Raw genomic sequence first — 21,826 nt, 5'->3', positions numbered from 1 at the left:
GTTTGCTGGGCTCATCTTTGCAGCATGTCAGAAAACACCCACATCTTAGAACTTCAGCTTATGCTGGGATATCATATTGGCTGCTTTGCCAGGGTTGCAGACACTGCCTGGAGATACGTTGTCTAAAGCTCACCACTCAAAGTCAGTACCAGGCAGCCAGCAGTTGGAAAAGCAAATTCGTGGCCTTCCACCAATCAGAATCTCTGACGCAGGGCCCAGGAATTTGCTTCAAGGAGCTCTCCAGGTGATTCCCTGATTCCCGTACTCACCGGAGAGCAACAACTTTTGGACCCATGTGTGCTGGATGTGGAACTTCGGCTAGAGACCAACAGAAGAAAAGTGAAGTCCCTCCACACCAGCAGCAGGGGCCTCACCTTGGGAGCCTGCAATGAAGATGCTGCTGCCCAGCCCTCCAGGGACTCGGCATTGTAGTTAATAGACCTCCTCCGTTCCCTGAAGGGTACAGCCTTGGGCAATCAGTCCCCGCCCCCTCCTCCCTGTCCAGCCTCTCACATAGTAGCTAGAATGTTCTGGGCTTCTTTTCGATCTTTCTCTTCTCAAAATCCTCATTTACCCAACAACTTGCTTCAGCCAGTTGTCAGGGGTGAGCAGTGATTTTCCTGAGCTAAGAAGCTATAGAGTTCCTGATAAAAATTCAAAACAAAATGAAACCAAACTGATAAAACTACACGTGTTATTAATTCCTGTACTATCAGTAACGAAAAGGAAAGATTTCTGCAGATGCCTGTATTTTAAGCCCAAGAATGAATCTTAAAACAGGATTCTAGGCACAGGGGGAAACTGGTAGAGAGGATATCGGTTTTGTGGGACGCTCCTGAGAAATCTGTATGCAGGTCAAGAAGCAAGTTAGAACCAGACACAGAACAATGGACTGGTTTCAAATTGAGAAAGGAGAATGTCAAGACTGTACATTGTCACCCTGCTTATTTAACTTATATGCAGAGTACATCATGAGAAATGCTGGGCTGGATGAAGCACAAGCTGGAATCAAGATTGCTGGCAGAAATATCAGTAATCTCAGATATGGAGATGACACCACCCTTATGGTAGAAAGCGAAGAACTAAAGAGCCTCTTGATGAAAATGAAAGAGGAGAGTAAAAAAGTTGGCTTAAGACTCAACATTCAGAAAACGAAGATCATGGTATCCAACCTCATCACTTCATGCGAAATAGATGGGAAAACAATGGAAACAGTGGCAGACTTTATTTTGGGGGACTCGAAAATCACTGCTGATGGTGACTGCAGCCATTAAATTAAGAGACGCTTACTCCTTGGCAGGAAAGTTACGATCAGCCTAGACAGCATATTAAAAAGCAGAGACATTACTTTGCCAAAGGTCTATCTAGTCAAGGCTATGGTTTTTCCAGTAGTCATCTATGGATGTGAGAGTTGGACTATAAAGAAAGCTGAGCACTGAAGAATTGATGCTTTTGAACTGTGGTGTTGGAAAAGATTCTTGAGAGCCCCTTGGACTGCAAGGAGATGTAACCAGTCCATCCTAAAGGAAATCAGTCCTGAATATTCACTGGAAGGACTGATGCTAAAGCTGAAACTCTAATACTTTGGTCACCTGATTAGAAGAGCTGACTCATGTGAAAAGACACTGATGCTGGGAAAGATTGAAGGTGAGAGAAGAATAGGACGACAGAGGATGAGATAGTTGGATGGCATCACCACCTCAATGGACATGTTTGGGTAAACTCTGGGAGTTGGTGATGGACAGGGAGGCCTGGCGTGCCATGCATGGTGTGTATCCGTGGGGTCACAGAGTCAGGACATGACTGAGCAACTGAACTTAACTGAACTGAGACTGCATATTAAAAAGCAGAGACATTACTTTGCCAACAAGCTCCATCTAGTCAAAACTATGGCCTTTCCAGTAGTCATGGATGGATGAGAGAGTTGAACGATAAAGAAAGCTGAGCACCGAAGAATTGATGCTTTTGAAGAAGACTATTTAGAGTCCCTTGGACTGTAAGATCAAACCAGTCAATCCTAAAGGAAGTCAGTCCTGAAAATTCATTGGAAGGACTGATGCTGAAGCTGAAGCTCCAATACTTTGGCCACCAGATGCAAAGATCTGACTCCTTGGAAAAGACCCTGATGCTGGGAAAGACGCTGGCAGAAGGGGACGACAGAGGATGAGATGGTTGGATGGCCTCACCGACTCAATGGACATGAGTTTGAGCAAGCTCTGGGAGTTGGTGTTGGACAGGGAAGCCTGGCGTGCTGCAGTCCACGGGGTCACAAAGAAGTGGACTCGACTCAGCAACTGACCTGAACGGAACAGAACAGATCAGGTATGAGGGAGGCTGAGCTGGTCAGGTCTCCCTGCTGGGTTCCTTACCTCTCTATTTAACAAGGACTGATTGAACAAAGAGCTCCCCTCCAAATGGCAGTGATCATATCATCTCCACTCGCCGAGGTTTGTCACAACTACTTACTAACTCTAGCCGACCATGAGTCAGTATGCAAGGTGTTTCAGGCTACACTTTGGCGGCTCCAGGAGCCCAAACAATGAACTCAGAGGGCGTTCCTGGGTTAGAGTGACTTTGAAGTCCCTACAGGCACTAGGACTTTGCAGCACCCTGAAAAGTCCTGGTATTGCGCACGCCTGCCTCCTCCACCCACCCATCCCACCACCAAATCTGGAAATCTGTGACCACAGGATGGAGGTGGCAGCTGGGAAATGCAGTTTTTACAAAGTTTTCTAGGCAATTCTGATACACATGCCTGACTTTGCCAAAGGATAATCAGAGATCAGTTGTGTAAGTTTTATTACTGCACATTAAGTTTTGATACATAATTCAATGGTGGCTATGCTGTGATTACTGAAATGAGACATTTAAAAGCATGTTTTCTTTCACATATGTGAAATGTTATTTAATACCTCAATTTGATCTATGCATGGTTTGATAGATACAGGTTCTCAACCAAAACATAGGTCTAAGCATGTAAAATCAATATCTACTGTAATTTTTAATATTGAAAATTTCTTGAACTTTACTGGCAACTCTTTTAACCTTGCACCATTCAAATGAAAACACAAATTGAAGACAGCTACATTTATTAAACATTTTTTCATCAGTATAAATACTGACAATGCACTGAACACTGCAGCAAACAGCCTGCTGGGATAGGGCAATCATTTACTTTCACCTAAAACACACAGTGAAGTTTGAAAATATGTACTTCTGCCAGTTTAACCTTGGTTTCTATGATTAAAACATTTGAAGTAAATAAACCAAACTATACCTTCTGAATTTCAGCTGTATACAATGCACCTCCACTGATAGGAAATAAGCCTTACTAAAGTGGAGACTGTGGTGAATTTTTAAAATAAAAACCGTTTTCTCTTTTTATTTATTGTAGAAACAATATTACCACATAAAGAGAAAATTGAATTTACCCATAATCACACCACCCTAACTTGCTGTTTATGTATTTTTAATCTTTATCCACAAACATAGCTTTTACAGTTGTAACTTGTATATTTACACAATTCTGAGAAAATCACGTAAGTCTTAAAATACAGGATTTTATGTATATTCCTCTTAAAGAAAATTATACAGTGGAAAAACCTGCAATATTCAGTTATGTCCATTAATCCCATCATACCCAAGAGCTTCAGCCTTCCAGACCAAATTATAACTGCTTTTCCTCCTGAACTTGAGCATATGAGCTCAGACAAGGCTCCCACTCGTCTGAGTTCACCATCTGTAAAACAGCACAGGTAAAACACTGCTGTGAATTTTTAAAGTTTTCATCTAGGTTGTTCAGCACATTTTCTTTGTGCAGTCTTTATAAAACCTTAAAATCACATCTGAAACGTCCCCATACTAATCATATCAATAATCTAATAATACTAATAATAATCTAATAATAATACTAATCATATCAATAATCTTCAATCATTCTTAACTATTATTCCGCTTTTCTTGAGCTTGTTTTTAAAGCAGTTGCTATAAATGATAAATAAAGGGCATCTGTATCTAGGTACGCAGGTAGATTCTGTGATGGCAGAAATACCAGCCTGGGTTTATTCAGACATCTCTCTGTGATCTTGAGCCAAACATTTTGTCCCCTTACTTTCAGTTCAGTTCAGTCGCTCAGTCGTGTCCGACTCTCCGTGACCCCATGAATCACAGCACGCCAGGCCTCCCTGTCCATCACCAACTCCCGGAGTTCACTCAAACTCATGTCCACAGAGTCGGTGATGCCATCCAGCCATCTCATTCTCCGTCGTCCCCTTCTCCTCCCGCCCCCAACCTTTCCCAGCATCAGAGTCTTTTCCAGTGAGTCAACTCGCCGCACGAGGTGGCCAAAGTATTGCAGTTTCAGCTTTAGCATCAGTCCCTCCAATGAACACCCAGGATTGATCTCCTTTAGAATGGACTGGTTGGATCTCCTTGCAGTATAAGGGACACTCAAGAGTCTTCTCCAACACCACAGTTCAAATACTCTACTGTAAAATGTAAAATGAGTGTTGCTCTCTTTGGGGCTCTTACGGCAAAAACCAAAATATGAGTAAAGCATTTTGAAATCCTCAGATGAAAGGTACTAAATTTTTTAAAGATTTCATTTTTATTACTGTTCATTGACAAATATAACTTATTAACCTGTATACTAAAACTTGTCTGCAGCATTCTGGTTCAAAAGTTGTTTCAGTAACAGGTCAGGAAAGTGTGCTGGTTTCATTTGGTGGCATGCTGACATCTAGTGGAGATTTATGGTGTGCTAAGCTCAACATTCAGAAAACAAAGATCATGGCATCTGGTCCCATCACTTCATGGGAAATAGATGGAAAAACAGTGGAAACGGTGTCAGACTTTATTTTTTGGGGCTCCAAAATCACTGCAGATGCTGATTGCAGCCATGAAATTAAAAGACGCTTACTCCTTGGAAGGAAGTTATGACCAACCTTGATAGTATATTAAAAAGCAGAGACATTACTTTGCCAAAAAAGGTCCGTCTAGTCAAGGCTATGGTTTTTCCCGTGGTCATGTATGGATGTGAGAGTTGGACTGTGAAGAAAGCTGATCGCCAAAGAATCGATGCTTTTGAACTGTGGTGTTGGAGAAGACCCTTGAGAGTCCCTTGGACTGCAAGGAGATCCAACCAGTCCATTCTAACGGAGATCAATCCTGGGTGTTCATTGGAAGGACTGATGCTAAAGCTGAAACTGCAATACTTTGGCCACCTCATGCGACGAGTTGACTCACTGGAAGAGTCTGATGCTAAGAAAGGTTGGGGGTGGGAGGAGAAGGGGACGACAGAGAATGAGATGGCTGGATGGCATCACCGACTCTGTGGACATGAGTTTGAGTGAACTCCAGGAGTTGATGATGGACAGGGAGGCCTGGCGTGCTGTGATTCATGGGGTCGCAGAGAGTCGGACACGACTGAGCGACTGAACTGAACTGAACACACCCCACAGTAACCACAGTTCTAGTGAGGACAGAGAGAAGCAAAAGCACCTTTGGGTCTTTATGGAAAGCATCACGAAGGAAGGTATCCTTCCTGTGTATTTTTCACTTGTTCAATGAAAAATATCGGCGGATTCTCAAGACATCTAATCAAAAGTAGTGGGAAGACGCAGAAGGGGGTGGCAAGAAGTCGTTTGTTCAACACTGCAGTTGAGGGAGGTCTCCCAGGATCTCCCACTAACACAGAGTTTAAAGTGACGACCCAACTGTGTGCTCACCTGCTCTTTTTTTTTCCTGCAATGAAGGCAAGCAAGAGTGGAGAGTGGGCTGGAGGAGGGAAGGGACAGGAGAGGAGGGGAAAGAAGGAAAACGTGCGGGAGTAAGTTTTCCAGGTTTTTCATTACATCCATGAATTGCATTTTGTACCTCTGTGTACCAGAATTTTATTAAATCCACAGGGAAAATGTCTTTAAGCAATGTATGTGTAAGATTTCTGGCTTATCACTGAACATTTATCTAAATACACTGCATTTACTTTGGAATAAAAATATACAATAAAATGTTTCTACTATTACACCTAGCTTTCATAAACATCTAGCACCATCATTAAAGCATGGCTGTTTCCTTGCCATCCTTTCCAAAGACTACAAGAGTATGCTGAGTGGCTTGAGAGGAAGTAAATTTGACCCTCACATTTTTAACACGTGACTAAGTTAAGATAAACAAATCTGATTGGAAGACTGTCACAATCACATCAGATCAGCTTCATAACAAATGTAAATGTTGTCTCCTCACCCCCAACCCTCCTTAGTGAAAGTGCGAAGATCTGAGTCAAGTTGTTCCTACTGGATCTAAACCCGCCTGTGTCCTTGTTTTCTACTGAGCTTCAACCACTGGATGACAGTTCTTGACACCACTGCTTAACAGCTTTAGTCCAACGAACAGGAAAGGCTGAAGAGGCTGCATTCTGGAAGCTGGAATAAAGAATTTGGTTTATACTGCTGTGTGCTTAGCCTCTGGTTCTGGCACACCCTTCCACCACACCTCTTCTGAAAAAAAAAAAAAGTAAAAACATCTTACTGTTGGTCTGGAGGAAAAATGGAATTAAAAGAAACCTCAAGGATTAGGACGTGTGATTTTTCTCTAGAGAAGAATGCGCATGAGTTTGTTCCTACCACACCCAGAATGATTCTAAATTCTTTTAACTCCTCTCTCTCATTTGTGTCTGAGAATCAGAATCATCTAGAAATGATTAGACCAGACCACTTCTCAAGTGTAAAATCTAGAATAATATTATGGCAGCTACATTACTTAAATCATAATCAAACACTCATATAAATATGTATCATCAGTCTGTTAAATTAATAAAAAAAGAAATATACTCACTTATGTCCTTCTTGGCAATTAATAGTAAACTTCAATCTTCAGAGCCCAGAGACAAAAACAAACAAAACAACAAAAAAAGATGCGACACAACCTATTAGCACAAGCAAAAACAATGTTCTAATAGTGAGGCTTCATGCTGCACTCAAACACATAATTATCCATACAATTTGCAACTGTATTGTTGCACTACTTAAAAAAGTCTTTCCAGATACTTTACACTGCCCAGTGTTTTGCTACTAAACACATTTTCCCCATCACTACATTTCTGCAGTGCTGTTCACTCTTTTTTGTTCTTTTAGATAATTGAGAAAATTCAGGCCCAGCAAAGTAAAATAAAAAAGTTCTACTTATAGAATAAGACAGTACACAGAAAATGTGAGAGGTTAGTTACTCCATCACAGACTTTGGCTCCAGAGTTCAGAAACTGAAGATCCAGGTGAATTGAAGTAATTACTATTGGAATGTTTTACTCACAAAGAAACCATCTTAATGTATCAATGACCTTTAATTACTCTAAATGATAATACAATGAAAATTTAAAAGTTATGACCTTTCTATTCTTTCAAAACAAAGTGTCAAAATGTGTCAGGTGGCAACTCTTGGTAATTAGTTTATATTTTATTCAGTGAGAAAATGTCTTATTTGATGACAGCATTTTATTAGAAATGATGATTTTAACGATAGTCTAGAGGGGACCTGACCTCAGAGCTAAGGTTACTGTCCCTGAGTTAAAGCAGCAGACGGCAGTGATTTTTAGAGATGCGATGAGTCACTCGGATGTGTACATGTCCTCCTAAGGCACTCTTAGAGCTCCACTGTCCCATGTATGCCACTACACAGCAGACAGGAACTAAGGCTTCCGGGTGTGTTCACAGTTGTAGATGGGAAAGAAGAAACTCTTAAAGAAATCAGTCCATGGATGTGTTATATGAAATGAGTCTAGGAAAGTGGTCAGAGTACCCTTCACAATACATTTATTGTCAGAAAAGAATATTATAGAATCAATAAAAATACAGAATGCCCCTTTATTTATGATCTTGGCTTCCCTGAAAATGTAGTAAAAATAGACAAGTCTGACTTTCAGAATCCAAGGAAACTTTTTATTGATCTCTTTATCCTTCCAACATTAAGAGAGCAGGCAAAAACACTCCAGCTCAAATGAGTAAACCTTTTTTCCCAAAGCTTAAATGAGGTGGATATTTCCTCCACATCATAGCACCCTCTGCTAAATTAACCATCAACACCCTCCATCCATCAAAACCCCAAACCCGGAGCCGACTGCGGAAAGACGGTGCTACTGCTGTTGCTCTGCAGACGTCCCCACGGGGTGTTCCCGTGTTGTGGGCTATTGGGTTCCCAACACCTAGTCGTCCCCTAATGACCACAGAATTACTTAAGTCCTATTTTGAAAATACATGGAGAAAAGACATTTCGAGTTAATTACTAAGAAATCTCTAACAAGCTGCAACTCAAAAAGAATACAAAATGATTTCTAATTTAAGTAACACAATACAGGGCTTTAAAGATGCTGTTCTTTGCAATCCTCTAGCCAGGCCTTAAATAAGGAAACGGTGTCTTAGCAAGGTGCCTGAAGAGAGGTATTATCTGGGGGAATCACATGAAACTGAGATGACCAACGTGAGACCTAAAAACCTGTTTCTTCAGACTCATTTCAGTCACATTCAAAAATCCTCCTCTTGGACGTTAACTAACGTGAGCCTAACTGTTAACTTTAAACCTGGAAAGTTTTGTGCCCATGTTTAAATGTGGCCGAATACGTGTTAATCTTATGAGGAACATCCCTATAATGAAAATAAAAACAAGTGGTGCCATATGCCAAACTGATATAGTGCTTATCCACTGATTATGTACTTGCCTATGCTTGGAATGTCATTTTATGAAGGCGCTTACATAGAGTTAATATGTAAGCTAAAACACTTCCAAATATTCAAATCCAGCACACACACACACAAAAAAGTACAAAGTTGCCCACTCATCACTGAATTATTCTGGATTGAACAGAAGGCTCAATTTCAGTACTGCCAAATGCTCTTAGCCTCACAAGCAATGAACCATCTGTCTTGAAGCACCAAGTGTATCAATTCGGATTTAAAATACTGGTGTGCCTAGCAAAGTATCTTAAGCTATCCATTTTCTGATGCTTGAGACTTACCACAGCCAGCAACAAGGTTATATGCATCAATACTCTGAACTGCTTGTAGTAAAAGAAATTATAAAAAATGTCAGCGCATTAGAGTTAAAGCCCCATGAGCAGAAAGTCTTGAAGAAGAGTCAGAAGATTAAGGACGTTTTCTCAACGGGTCACTATTGCTATTTCTGACAAAATATTTTTAAGTTCTAGAATGGCTGCGATTGGCAAGAATGATTCTGGTATTTCACTAAAAACAAGTGCATCTGAACCTACTACTGAAATAAATGCTGCTTCATTATGGGAGCATACTGATGTCATGACAGAAAGCTGGGCTTCCAAGGAGTTTGGACTTGATTCTGAAAGCAGTGGGCAACCACTCAAGTCTAAGAGCAAGGGATGTGCTTACTCTAAGAAGATTAATGTGACAGCAGCATGAAGAATGAGTAGGAGTCCTTTGGATGGATGAGAGGATAACTTAAAAGGATCCTAAAGATAAGGGCCTGAATTAGACCTAGGACTGGAAAGGAGAAAACAGAACTAAAACATGACATCTGTCAGAAATAAGGAAAAAAGACAGCAAAGATCAGCCTGTAAAAGTGTAAGATAGTCTAAAGAATATTATGATGATTAATTTAGGTTAAAAAGAGTCACACCCTACTTAAGTTCTGATAATTAGTAGAGTTGGATTTAAATGTGCAATAATCACACAGCAAAAGTACTGTTCAGCAAGACTCAGTAAGGAGAAAAGTTGACAAAGTTATCTCTTACTTCCTGACTCTCTAGGCAAAAATCGAGTGGTGAGCTAATTAGGTCTGTCACTGACTAGGTTTTCAGAGAAAATAAGCTAAGATATGCTCCATTTCTTATGTATGAATCTTGGGAAGCAGGAAGTCAGGACAGGAGCAGGGAGAGGCAAACAGAGAGGGAAAGAGCCCTGGTCCTTAGCTCGCTGCCCCACAGGTTCTCTGGAAATGAAATTTGCCCTTCAAATTCCCTATTACCAAGAGTAAGGTAGAGAGACAGAAGGCCTGGACCTGGGAGAGTCTCTCCATGGCACCAGGGCGAGAAGTGAGAGTGACAGTTGGCATCTATGTCCTTCTCTCACCGCTATGCCTACAGAGTAGACTTGCTCTATTTCCTAGAATCACCTGAATGGGCAAGAAAGGGTTTCTGACCAGCCATCTTCCTGAAAGCTCTCCGTGCTTACCCAGGACCTCTCTTTTCCTGACTAGGCTTTGATGAGCTCTTTAGGAAATGTATTTTCTCCCACTTCCAGCATTTAAGCAGCATTAGGTATAAATACTTAAAACTGTTGATCTGAATTCTTAAATGTAGTTAAATTTGGTGTCAAGGTTAAGATTCTTCAACGACAAGGAAAATCACCTGAAGGAAAGAAAATATTAAGATGCTTAAGATTCAACTCAGCCAACAGTTGCTAGCCATACTTGAGGAAAAAGAAGAACCATTCCAGATGCTAAGGACATTTTGATTACTTGTTCACTATATTCCTTATTCACTACTAACATGTAACTATAAAAGCACATGCTCATCTAGATAGACAACTCACTTAACCATTCGTTTATTCTCTCAAAAATAAATGACCCCTCTCGTGGGCAAGGAGGATGCACACAGACACATGTGCTTTGGTCACCCCATCCTCCCTTTCGGCCAACAGCCACTTCCTACTTAACAGAGGCGCAGAAGCCACAGGGAGCTTCCCACCATCACATCCACCTCCAGCCTGACCTAGCCCCTTGCGTTCTCCTTGTTCTCCTACTAACTATGGGTGGTATGAGATGTTACGCTCCCAGCAAGGAACAGCCACGTCACTGCTATGCTAGATCCGATCTCCTTCTGCCTAAGTAGGAGAGCTCTAGTTTGGTGAAGGCCAATACTGCTTTAAGTGGGGATACCCCTCTCAAGAGCTCCTAGTCATGTCATGAAGAGATCCATGAGGAGTGCAGAGAGCTTTGGAAACACCCCGAAAACAGTGCAGACAATCTTCTCTAGGACACTGCTTCTCTGCCCTACTCACCCATTTCTCCCTGTTCAATTTTCTCATCAACATACAGTATAATTCCCCCCACCTTAAAAAAAGGAAACTACCCTCCATTTCTCTATTGTGAAACTGTCAGAAGTCTACAGTTTGTTACCTTCGGCACCTACTCCAACAGAGCTTTTGATCTTGCCACTTTTATTAGTCACTGATGACCACTGCTCATCAGCTGAGAAATAAAACGGCCACGTCTGCATCTTAGTTGGATCCTCAGTCCCATCTGAAGCTGCAGATCATTCCCGTCTCCAGGAAACTTGTCACTTTCTTTTCGGGTCCCCGTGCTCTCCTGGGGATTTTCTTCTATTTCCTGGGTTCTTCTGCGGATTCCGTGTGTCCCTGGCTTCTGAAATTGGAGTGCCCAGACTTCTTTCTTCTCTAGCAGCACTCATTTCCTTGATGATCTCATCCAGTCCCATAGCTCTAAACATCACCTATCCACTCGTGAATCCCAAATGCGTGTGAATGACCCAGAACTCCCCAGTCTCAGATCTGGGTATCCGCTGCTCTGACATCTCCCTGTGGGCGTCTCACAGGCTCCTCAAACTTAACCTGCTAACATGAAGCTCTTCGTCTCTCTCCATTCCTGCTCCACCTCCAGGCTCATCTTAATTAACTACAATCCCAGCCTTCTGGTCTCAGGTGCCAAACTTTGACTTTTCACATCACATAGTTAAGTCTGTCAGAAAAACTTATTAGCTACCTTCACCCAGAATCTGATCATTTCTTCCTACCTACACTAATGCTGCCCAGGTTGATGGCATCAGCATCTCAGCTCTAAACCACCAAGTCTTTTCCCTAACAGGAATCAGAAATTCTAAAATATGTCGTAACCTCATCACTGTTTGACTACAACACTCCAGTGGCTTTCACCTTATTTCGAATACCCCAACTCCTTACAAGCTACCTTTAACACACTACACGGCCCTAATGTGACTTGTCAGCCGTCAGTCCTGTCTTTGCCTCTCACTCTTCTAGTTGCTCACCCTACCCCAGCTTCTCCGGGGTCTTGCTGTCTTCTGCAAGCATTGGGCATGCTCCTGGCTCCTGGGTCTTTTCATTTTCTATTTGCTTTGCCTGGAATTGCCACACTCCTCCTCCTCCTCCCTTATCCTTTACCATCTTCAGCTCTTGGCTGATATTTTTGGTTAAGCCTTCATTGATAACCCTTTTATAACTGGACTATACCCTCCTCTTCCCCCCTCACAGCACACATTCCCTGATATAGGTTTTGACATAGCACTTACCATCATATATATATTATGCAATGCAAGGGCTTCGCAGGTGGCACTAGTGGTAAAGAACCTGCTAGCTAATGCAGGAGACATAAGAGATGTGGATTCGATCCCTGGGTTGGGAAGATCCCCTGGAGAAGGAAATGGTAACCCACTACAGCATTCTTGCTTAGAGAATCCCATGGATAGAGGAGCCTGTCAGGTTATATACAGTCCACACGGTCACTAAGAGTTGGACACGACTAAAGTGACTTAGCACATATTATATATATACAACACTCCCCCGCAAAAAAACTTGTCTGTCACCTTGAACTGGCAAGTAAACGACCTATGATAGGGATTTTTCATGTGCTTTGTTCAATGCTAATCCTAAGCACTTAAACCAATGTTGGCCAGAATACACAACTACTAACTTACTGAGTGAAATGAACTGGATCCCTGATTTCTAGGGGCTCAAGATCAAGTAAAAGGTAACATACAAATAAAATGTGTGTCATTAAAAAAAAAACTACAAAAGAAAAAAGCTGTCCCACATGACTCAAATCGACCTTTACCATTTGGGGGTTGTACAGCCAGGGAAAGAGTTTAGCAGTGGGCTAACAAGCTCCTAAAAATAATGTAAGAATCAGGCAAGGTCCACTAATACCCCTGCGACCCCTTGTATCCCTCATAATTACTCTTCTTCATCACTACACAGCATGAAATGCTCACACACTGACTTGGTATAAGCACGCCTATCTCAGTCTTAGAGAATCTTTAACATTCCTTACAAACTTGCCCCTTGAGTATCAGGACTGCCCTTGGTGATCAACAGGGCTCAGTGACCTGTCTCTCCCATCTTGGTGTGAGATGGGCCTGGAGCAGTAAGCAGACAACATCCCCGAATCTCTCAGCTGACATGAAATACTCACATGGTACAATGAGAAACTGGAATTACACTTCTGGAATTAAGGGATCTTTTACCCAGTTCACACACAAGGCAATAAACACAGGGCAATAAGGAAAAAAGTGACTCATCTGATTCTTTATCCTCTTCTATTCCTCTTTCTCACAGAAGAGAGAAATGGGAAAGAAAAACAAAATGCAAAGATTTGGATACCATTTCAATGACTAACTTTCCACACTCTAGGACTGCTCCTCTCCGTACTACTATATGGGTATACGTGTTCCTTTGCCCTAAATTATTTCTCTTAAAAGAAATGTTTTCAAAAGTTACCACTTTTCATTTTTCTTACTAGATTTCTGTAACAGAATACTGTAAGCAGATACATATATTCCACTGTGTCCTTTTCCTTCTTACCAGTAAAAAGGAGTGGGAGAAATATACCCAACAAGATAGTAATGATAATGGGAAATGATGAACATTTTGTAGGGAAGAGAGCATTTTGGTATAATTAAGGACTTTTAAAATTGTAAGATTAATTCATTCTCCATTTTAAACAAGTAGATACTAAGTAAGTTATGAAAATAACCCATTGCTACTTCCCACAGTTCAAGTTAACAGGAATATCCAGTACCTACCAAGTATGAAGCACTGAACCAGCATGACAGGGGATTAAAGGCAACAGGACTGACACGCTTCACATGGTCCCTGAACAACCTCAGGAGATTACACCCTGATATCATATGCACCCATTCAGCAAACATCTATCATGTACAACAGATACTGGGCTGAGATAGAGAGACAAGGACTACAGACATTATCCTCCAAAAGCTCACTGCCCAGAAAGACACAAGGTGTTAAACTGAACAGAATACAAAACGCAAGCTAGAGGTACTGGGTATTCAGAGTAGTTTGAAAGACAGAGAGTAATTATTTTCAAAGCATCAAATAGTATTAAGAATGTTTAACATCATATAGATTAGATAAAACTTACCAAATTATTATACTAATATTTTCATAGCTAAATCAGCTGAGACATCTGTTTTAATTTCTTGTTCAGTAGGAAATGAATACACGTTAACAAAGATACGCTCTCCTCTGCTAAGAGGTAAAAAATCTATTTGGACAGAAAAAGGATAAACTATTTAAGGATGTATTCATCTCTGCATGTATCACAGTTCCTGAAAGGACCTTCAATAAGCAAACTTAATTTGTAGAATAAATTTGCAATGGAGGCCAGTTGAGGTGGCATATAGCATAACCACCCCCCCACCACCACCCCATCCAAAGGAAAAGAAAGAAAACAAGAAACAGACTGACAGACTAAAGGACACAATATTAAAATGGAAAGGTTTCATCAAAAGAGCTGAACTTGAGAAAAACTTTAGGGAACTAGATTTGGGGAAAATTTTGCTTTTTATGTTCTGTGTTAAAAAGACCTGAATAATTAGCCTCATTGGACTTCCGCAAGATAACCTATAGATGTAAACTGAATTTATATTTCTCTAAATGTACTCATCAATAATATCTAGGTTCATTCTGTCTGATGAGGTTTTAACACCACTTAATCACTGTTGGCAACACAGTTTATAAACCAGTCCCCCAAATTCATTTCATAACCACTTTGAAAGGACTGTCTTTCCACTGTGTAGAAATATCCCATTACACACTGGAACAGTATATTTAAATCACAGAATAACTTTACCCCCACAAAAGTTAACAAACTAGTTACCAAAAACTGATGTTTCAAATAACACCTGCCTATTAAAATTATGAATTATTTCTATTATTTGTGCATTACTTGAAAAACTTGGTAATTTAGACAGGAAGCAATGGGTTTATTCATATATTCTATTTATCTAAAGAAATACTGAAACACAAGAGGGTAAATATTGTAGAATCATTATCTCAGCCTTTTCAAGTAACTTGCAACAGTTTTATGAAAATAATGCTTCAAATCATGCCATAATTCTATCCAAAGACCGTAACATAAATGTCAACTGAAAATGTGTATGGCGTTAACTTGACTACAATGCTGGTTAATAGGTGAAGCCACACACAGGACTGAAACTGGCTTGAATCTTACTATATAATCATTCTTGTATTGTTACAAGAATACACTTGGGCAAGTAGTGGACTGACTCCAAGTAAACAATACCTCATGGTTCTTGTTAGAAAGAGTAATGTACACACAGGCCAAGTCAAACCTCTAAATTTTATCCCCATGATACCTGAGAATATCCTGATTAAATTAAAAAAAAAAAAGACAATGTCTAGATAACAAATACATCTTGTTATTTTGAAAAGGCTCATCATTAAATGATAATTCATCAATACAAATTTTTTCATGTGGCTATGTGATGGCATAGTTAAATAAATTTAAAATATCATCACTTATCTCACTTTCCAAATTAAAAAATGGAAACCAGTGATATTATAAGTATTCTTGTGACGAATATCTAAGAAGATAAATAAACATACCTCATATTCACTGGAATCAATTAATAAAGCTCTATTTTGTAAGGTTCCATTTGAGACTAAAATAGAAGATTAAAATAAGGATTGACTAAAATGCAAAACTGTACTAACAGATTACCTTTCAGAAGTTTTCAATTAATTTATGTATACCTGCCTTTACATACAAACGTATATATTCAATATTGACTGTAATATTATGTAATAGCTATGAACAAAAACACTTAAGCCCACTGGTGAAGAATGGGGACTGTACCTCCATTCACACCATGCTGGCTGTTTAATCTGCAGCAGGTATTTAACCTGTTCATCTATCAACTGAGGGTCATCAAAGCACCTCTCTCTCAAAGCTTTCTGGGGTGATTCTGAACGAGATAAGGCGCCTCAGGAACTAAACGGGGCCTGGTGTGTACTGCACAGGTAGGCCCTCTGAGGGCACACAATGAAGATCAGAACACTCCAGGCTCAACAGGGTATATGGTGCCATGGCTACTCTTAAATACAGTTACATTTGGACCTGTAACTTGTAAAACTTGCTCTTAATGAATGAGAAAAAAACCTAGGTTTTAAAATATCACATTCACCTCCAGAGCAAAGTTTTATGAGGGAAAAACAATCCCCTGTTTGTAGTATACATGGATGGACATCTATGTAACTGGGAAGTGGATCAGAAATAGAAAAGATTTTTACAAATTCAGAATTTTAAGGAACCCAAGTGATGACTTATTTTTCAGTCCACTTGAAACTGTGGCCTGTTCCCTGCAAAAGAAAGCAGAACATGCGTAACAAAATTTTATAAGATTAGAATGACTGAGTTTAAAGACTGAGAGAGAACAGGAAAATAATCAAATTAACTTGCGTTTTACAAAAGAGTTGAAAGTGTCTTAAGGCCACAAAGGTAGTTGGTGGAAGAGCCACAAATATTTTTATGTCACCAATTCTCTCCACTCTGTCCCAGGTGAGTATTGGACAAAGCCTGCAAGTAAGCAGGTTGATGGTAGTAAATAGGCTCATAGCAAATGAAAAGTACAAGGATCACATCCCCCAAATATCCTGATATTCATTATGATGAACACTTTTCTGGCATCAAGAGAGCTTATTAACCTAGGGTGCAGGACGTACAATGGTGGAAGTGGTTAAAAACTACTTCCTACTCTTCACCTACATAGAAATCCTCAGAGCTTACATAAAAGATCCCCATTCTCATCACACTGACGTGACTCCGGTTCATGTTTAGTTACTGCTTTTAATATTCAAGGCTCAGCGGTTTTCACAGGGCTAAGCCTGTTTGGTGTACTTTTGTAACGAGGAAAGATTTGGAGAGGAGGGGTTTTAAGTGAAAGACATAAAAGTGTGATTTTATTTTACCCTGGTTTAAGACTTCTACTGACAAGTACTCTAGCAGGAGTCCCTCATTCTTTGTGAGGGTATGTACAACTCGAAATGCTTTGCTTTATTATTCTGGAATAATGTACTTCTACGCTAAGAGTTTCACTCGACACATTTTAAGACGGTATTCTATTTCCAACTTTTGGACTGGACAAGACATATCCTTATATTCCACAAACCTGCAGGGAATTACCTTAGCAACTATCCCAGCCAGAGGAAAACATTTATACTCTGCTGACCAATCTAAATATTGAAAAGAAATAAGAAATTTCTTTCTCCTGTAAGAAATCTAGTATTTCATAATTATAACTAGAAAGAAGAAATCCATATAACCTGTAAACCCTTAAAATTCTCTATTTTTTCAACTGAGAATTAATGTTTCATCTGCACACTAACCTGGAGTTCTATTATACTTTCAGGATAAACGAAAGTTTGTGTTCAACCAGCTATCTCTGTTGGACAAGTGCCATAATAAGTATGATAATATACACCAAAAAACATCATGAAAACTCAGGAACAGGATAAGAAGTAAAAAAAAAAAAAAAAAAAAAAAGCATTAAAGACACAGAAGGAATACCAGATTAAAGTTATTTGACAATGTTGCCCAATGGTGGACAGAAGTCACCATTTTGGATATAAAATCTTGTAAGCCAGGATTTTATGTTATTTTGATGTCACATCATCAAAGTAGAGCTTTATGTGTTTTTGAGACCAATGGTTAAAAATGTAGTTCTGTATATTTAAGCTCATGTATTCTCTCATTAGGACTCAGAGGAAAAAAACTACACATTTATAAGATTTCAAACGTTTTCCATTTAATAAATGATTTATTTGTACTAGTCCTTCGTAGTCAATCTTCATATTCACATTTTTATTTCATCAACAATCATCTCAGACACGCCTTCTAACAAAACTGACTTAAAATATTACGACAGGAAACTATGCCTTCAGGAGCATGTTTATTGTGTTTGAGATGATACATCAGGTGCTCTCTGAGCTACAAAGGGTAAAAGGAAATCCTCTCGTTACAAACTGACAAAGGTAAAAGGTAAAACATTTTTCACAACAGCATGAACCACATACTCAGAAATAGATCTGGGTTTAATACAAATGACATAATTCCTAATCATCTACGGCTACTTTTATAACTTCATACAGATAATGAATTAGGCTAAAATGCACTATAATATTTGGTAGACTTCAGGACCAGTATCCTTAGTACATCACAAAATACATTTTGATATCCCAAAGAAGCAAGACTTGCAAGTAGGCGTTTTAAACAGAACTAATCTACAGCTACAAAGTTCTACTCTTGGTAGCATTTACCTTTTTTGGGGAGTCTCCCAGTCTCCAAAGGATAAAAGCAGAGAGTAGAATCAGTATAACATATACACAGAAGTCCGTATTGTAAAGGCTATAAAGATCTGCAGCACAGTGGGAAGACGCCTTCTGCTCCTTCACACTGCATACAAATCACGTGAATTATGTTGCGTATCGCTTGGTCCACTGTCTGGCTATCCTGTCGTGTTCTGCTCTGTTGGTCAAATACTGAGTGGCTATGCTTCCAACCAGAGGATCCGCTGGAGAAGTGGGAAGAACGTTAGAAGATATTATACAGTGTCTTTAACGGTTCAGTTCTAGCAGTTTGGAACTGAAATGTTGATTTTTCAGCAGCATCTTGATATATAATGGCTAATTTCTCAAAAAGAAAAATCCTTAAAGTAACATAATCATTTTATATTTTAATATTCAAATTAGAAAAGCCTCTTTAAAAATAGTTAATAAAGCTTTTAAAATGTGTACATCTTTAATATATAAAAACTATTTTTCACCCTTAGCATTTTACTGAAAAGTAAGTGTGCCAGTATTTGTCTTTCTATGGATACTTAAAAATTAATTTTTCCAAATGCAGATCCTATGACACAAGGCTTTTCAGAATGAAATATTTCTTTCATTCTGTACAATATGATTTAAATCATCATCCTTACCTCGATTTGAAAACTTACTTGCCATTTTGTTTTAAATAATATTCTGAGTGGGAAACTGAATCTGAGATGTAAATTTTATTTTGAGCTTGTTTTTCAAGAAGGTCCACTATGTACATGTGGTACAAAATTTGAAGCACATCAAACAACAGCCAGTAAAATGTAAAAAAGCTCTCTTCCTTCCTGCTTCCAACAATTTAGAAGTTTCTTTTCCTGGCAAACGATTTATAGCATCTCTACTCAGAGATATTTTATGTATTTATAAGCATTTAGAATATTATTTTTTTGCCTATTTTTCAGTGCCATGCTTTTTTAGCTTAATGTATCTTTGAGAGTTTTCTCCATTAATTCACACAGAGCTACCTCTTTAAGCTACATCCTCTATCTATGGCCATGTAGGTTGTTTACAGTCTTCTGCTTTAATAAATGATGCCACAATGCATATCCTTCCACACATCCCTACACTCTCTCTCTATCCATGGTGCATGTGCAACTGCTGGATCTAAGATATCAGTAATAGCCTTTGGTGGTTGATTAAATATTTAGGAAAAAATTAGTCAATTCCTTTACAAAATGACCACTTAGTAAGATATCACACGTGAAATCCCACGCCTAAACATTCCTTCTTCAAGTCAGCTACCCACATGAAAGATCATGTGTGGCAGTTAAGCATTTCTTAAAAATTACACACTAATGACTTTATCCCTGAATTTTAATAATCATAATCTAGTCTAACCTCTCATCAGTTATTTTAATATCCACTATTACCACATCTAATAAAACTAACCATAATCCAAAAAGGATGATGGAAGGGAGAACAAGAAGCCCTTCACTGCTGAGCAGCTGACTGCATTCAAGCACATGACAGCAGGAAAGGAGCAAGAGGAGGAGACCATGGTGTCAGAAATATTACTCTCATCAGAAGGGGTTTGCACAACTCCGTAATTCAGAAAATAGGGAGTTCATCAATGACAGGAAGAAAATAACCACAGGGTAGTACGCCTTTAACAAACTAAAGGAAGTTATTGTGAAACTTTTGGTCTATTCTAATTGAAATGGCATTGATAAGTGTCTCAAAAAGTGTTTTTTGCTGATCTTTGTACCAATAGCATTTACTTCTCAAATTCACCTTAAGCCTTAAGCTAACAGAAAAATGCACCGATTTTTGGAGCCTCACTGAATGTGTTAATAAAAATCTACTTACCAGGGTTGCAGTCTGTCAAAAGAGAACAAATTGACAGCAAAACCTTTGAAATAGTCAAAGCAGGACTCCAGTTGTCTTTAAGGATGTCCAGGCAGATGACTCCCTGACTATTGATGTTGCAGTGATAGATTCTGGTGCGGAAAGTAACCTGAGGGCAGCGACATTAGAAACAGATAAGCTTTATTACCAACCAAAACTCTCACTAGCAAAAATGAAGTGGAACATATTACATATCACAGCAAACAGCATATAACTGAAGAGCTAATCAAACCCTAGTTTTAGTAATAGCAAAATTAAATGATCTTATTTAATTCAGCTGCAGGAAATTTTGTTTTTATCCAGTATAGCAGGAACTACATTGCTTTTAAAACAAAGTGAGGTGCAGAATTGTTTAAATAAATGATACAGTAATTCACTATATGTACGTGTGGCCATGTACACACACATCCCTGTTTAAAAATAGGAAATGAAGGAGAACAGATATGTTTTGGTGCCAAAGGTGAAAGAAAGTAGTGAAGAATTTTTTAAACATAAAACTAAAGTTACATGTTAGTAAAAAAAAAGGCCATCAACTCAACTAATCTCTCACCATGTGTCAAAAAATACTGCAGAAGGTTGGTGAAATCACCAGTGTTTCTATTTCTCAGACTTTAATTTCCGCAAATGGCTCACACTGTCTTGTTAGAATAAGACAATCAAACAGAACAAGGTCTTAAACTACTGAATAAAGGAAACCATTATATCCTTGAAATATGTGGAAAAAGAGAGAATAAATCATAGAAACAAATACTGGCAAATTTCAAAACAATCACAAACACAAATTCAGTGGTTAATTCTTAATTTGGAACTGCAAAATAGAAAAGATAGTTCCTGATCCCTTGGAACTGGTAAAGTACTGTGATCTCCCAAGTGGAGTCTGGGAAGAAAATGGTTAAAGCCCTCAAATGTGTATTTCTGATGAGGATGCATAATTAAAAACAAGAAAGCAAGCACTGGTATAGTGGGGAAGGAGGAGGAAGAGAGTATAGTAGTACCCATTTTATCCACACTTTCACCCTCCTCAGTTCCAGTTTTGGAACCCTCAGGTCGACTGGGATCCAAAAATATTAAATGCAAAAGTTCAGAAATAAACAATTTATAAGTCTCAAACTGTGTTGTTTTGAGCAGCAGGATGAAATCTTGTGCCGTCCTGCCCTGCCTGGGTGTCCAGCATAATCCTGCCCAGTCACAGGATACTGAGTAGCATCCTGGTTATCAGCTCCACTGCTGCAGTACTGCGGTGCTTACATTCAAGTCCCCCTCACTTTATTTCATAATTGCCCCAAAGCTCAAGAGCAGTGATGCTGGCAACTCAGATCTGGAAAGAGAAGCGATCAAGTTATTGTGTTGAGTGAAAAGATAAAAAGTTTTCAACGTAATAAGGGCAGAAAACAAATTCTACTCTGAGGTTGCTAAGATCTATGTTAAGAACGAGACTTCTATCCATGAAATTGCAAAAAGAAAAAAAAAAAAGGCAGGGGAGGAGCAGGGGGAACTTGTGCTAGTTTTGCTGTTGTACCTCAAGCTGCAAAAGCTACAGCCACAAGTGCTTAGTTACAATGGAAAAGGCATTCAAT

The 21,826-nt window shown here is 39.3% G+C and overlaps 1 protein-coding gene and 1 long non-coding RNA gene across 4 annotated transcripts in view; both read right to left on the bottom strand.

The window, feature by feature from the left end:
- Nucleotides 1-700: 700 nt before the first annotated feature.
- On the bottom strand, nucleotides 701-13,927 carry LOC148778613 (uncharacterized). Its single transcript, XR_016035929.1, has 3 exons — nucleotides 6,835-13,927; nucleotides 6,244-6,497; nucleotides 701-3,739 (listed from the first exon to the last, which is right to left on the bottom strand). It is a non-coding gene; the product is annotated as an uncharacterized LOC148778613 (long non-coding RNA).
- A 4,034-nt stretch (nucleotides 13,928-17,961) lies between these two features.
- UBE2E3 (ubiquitin conjugating enzyme E2 E3) overlaps nucleotides 17,962-21,826 on the bottom strand; it is a 104,176-nt gene continuing 100,311 nt past the window's right edge. For all 3 annotated transcript variants that reach the window (XM_055397200.2, XM_055397198.2, XM_055397199.2), the window contains exons 5-6: nucleotides 20,211-20,358; nucleotides 17,962-18,601 (exon numbers count right to left, since the gene is read on the bottom strand). In XM_055397200.2, coding sequence (XP_055253175.1) covers nucleotides 18,504-18,601; nucleotides 20,211-20,358 — 246 coding nt within the window. In that variant the 3' untranslated portion in view covers nucleotides 17,962-18,503. The remainder of the gene's footprint in view (nucleotides 18,602-20,210; nucleotides 20,359-21,826) is intronic.

This window comes from Moschus berezovskii, chromosome 2 (genome assembly GCF_049115385.1).
Source record: "Moschus berezovskii isolate FMDL1 chromosome 2, NW_MosBer_1.0, whole genome shotgun sequence".
Classification (NCBI taxonomy): Eukaryota; Metazoa; Chordata; class Mammalia; order Artiodactyla; family Moschidae; genus Moschus; species Moschus berezovskii.
Note: the sequence above shows the minus strand (reverse complement) of the source record. Positions and strands in the feature narration are given on the sequence as shown.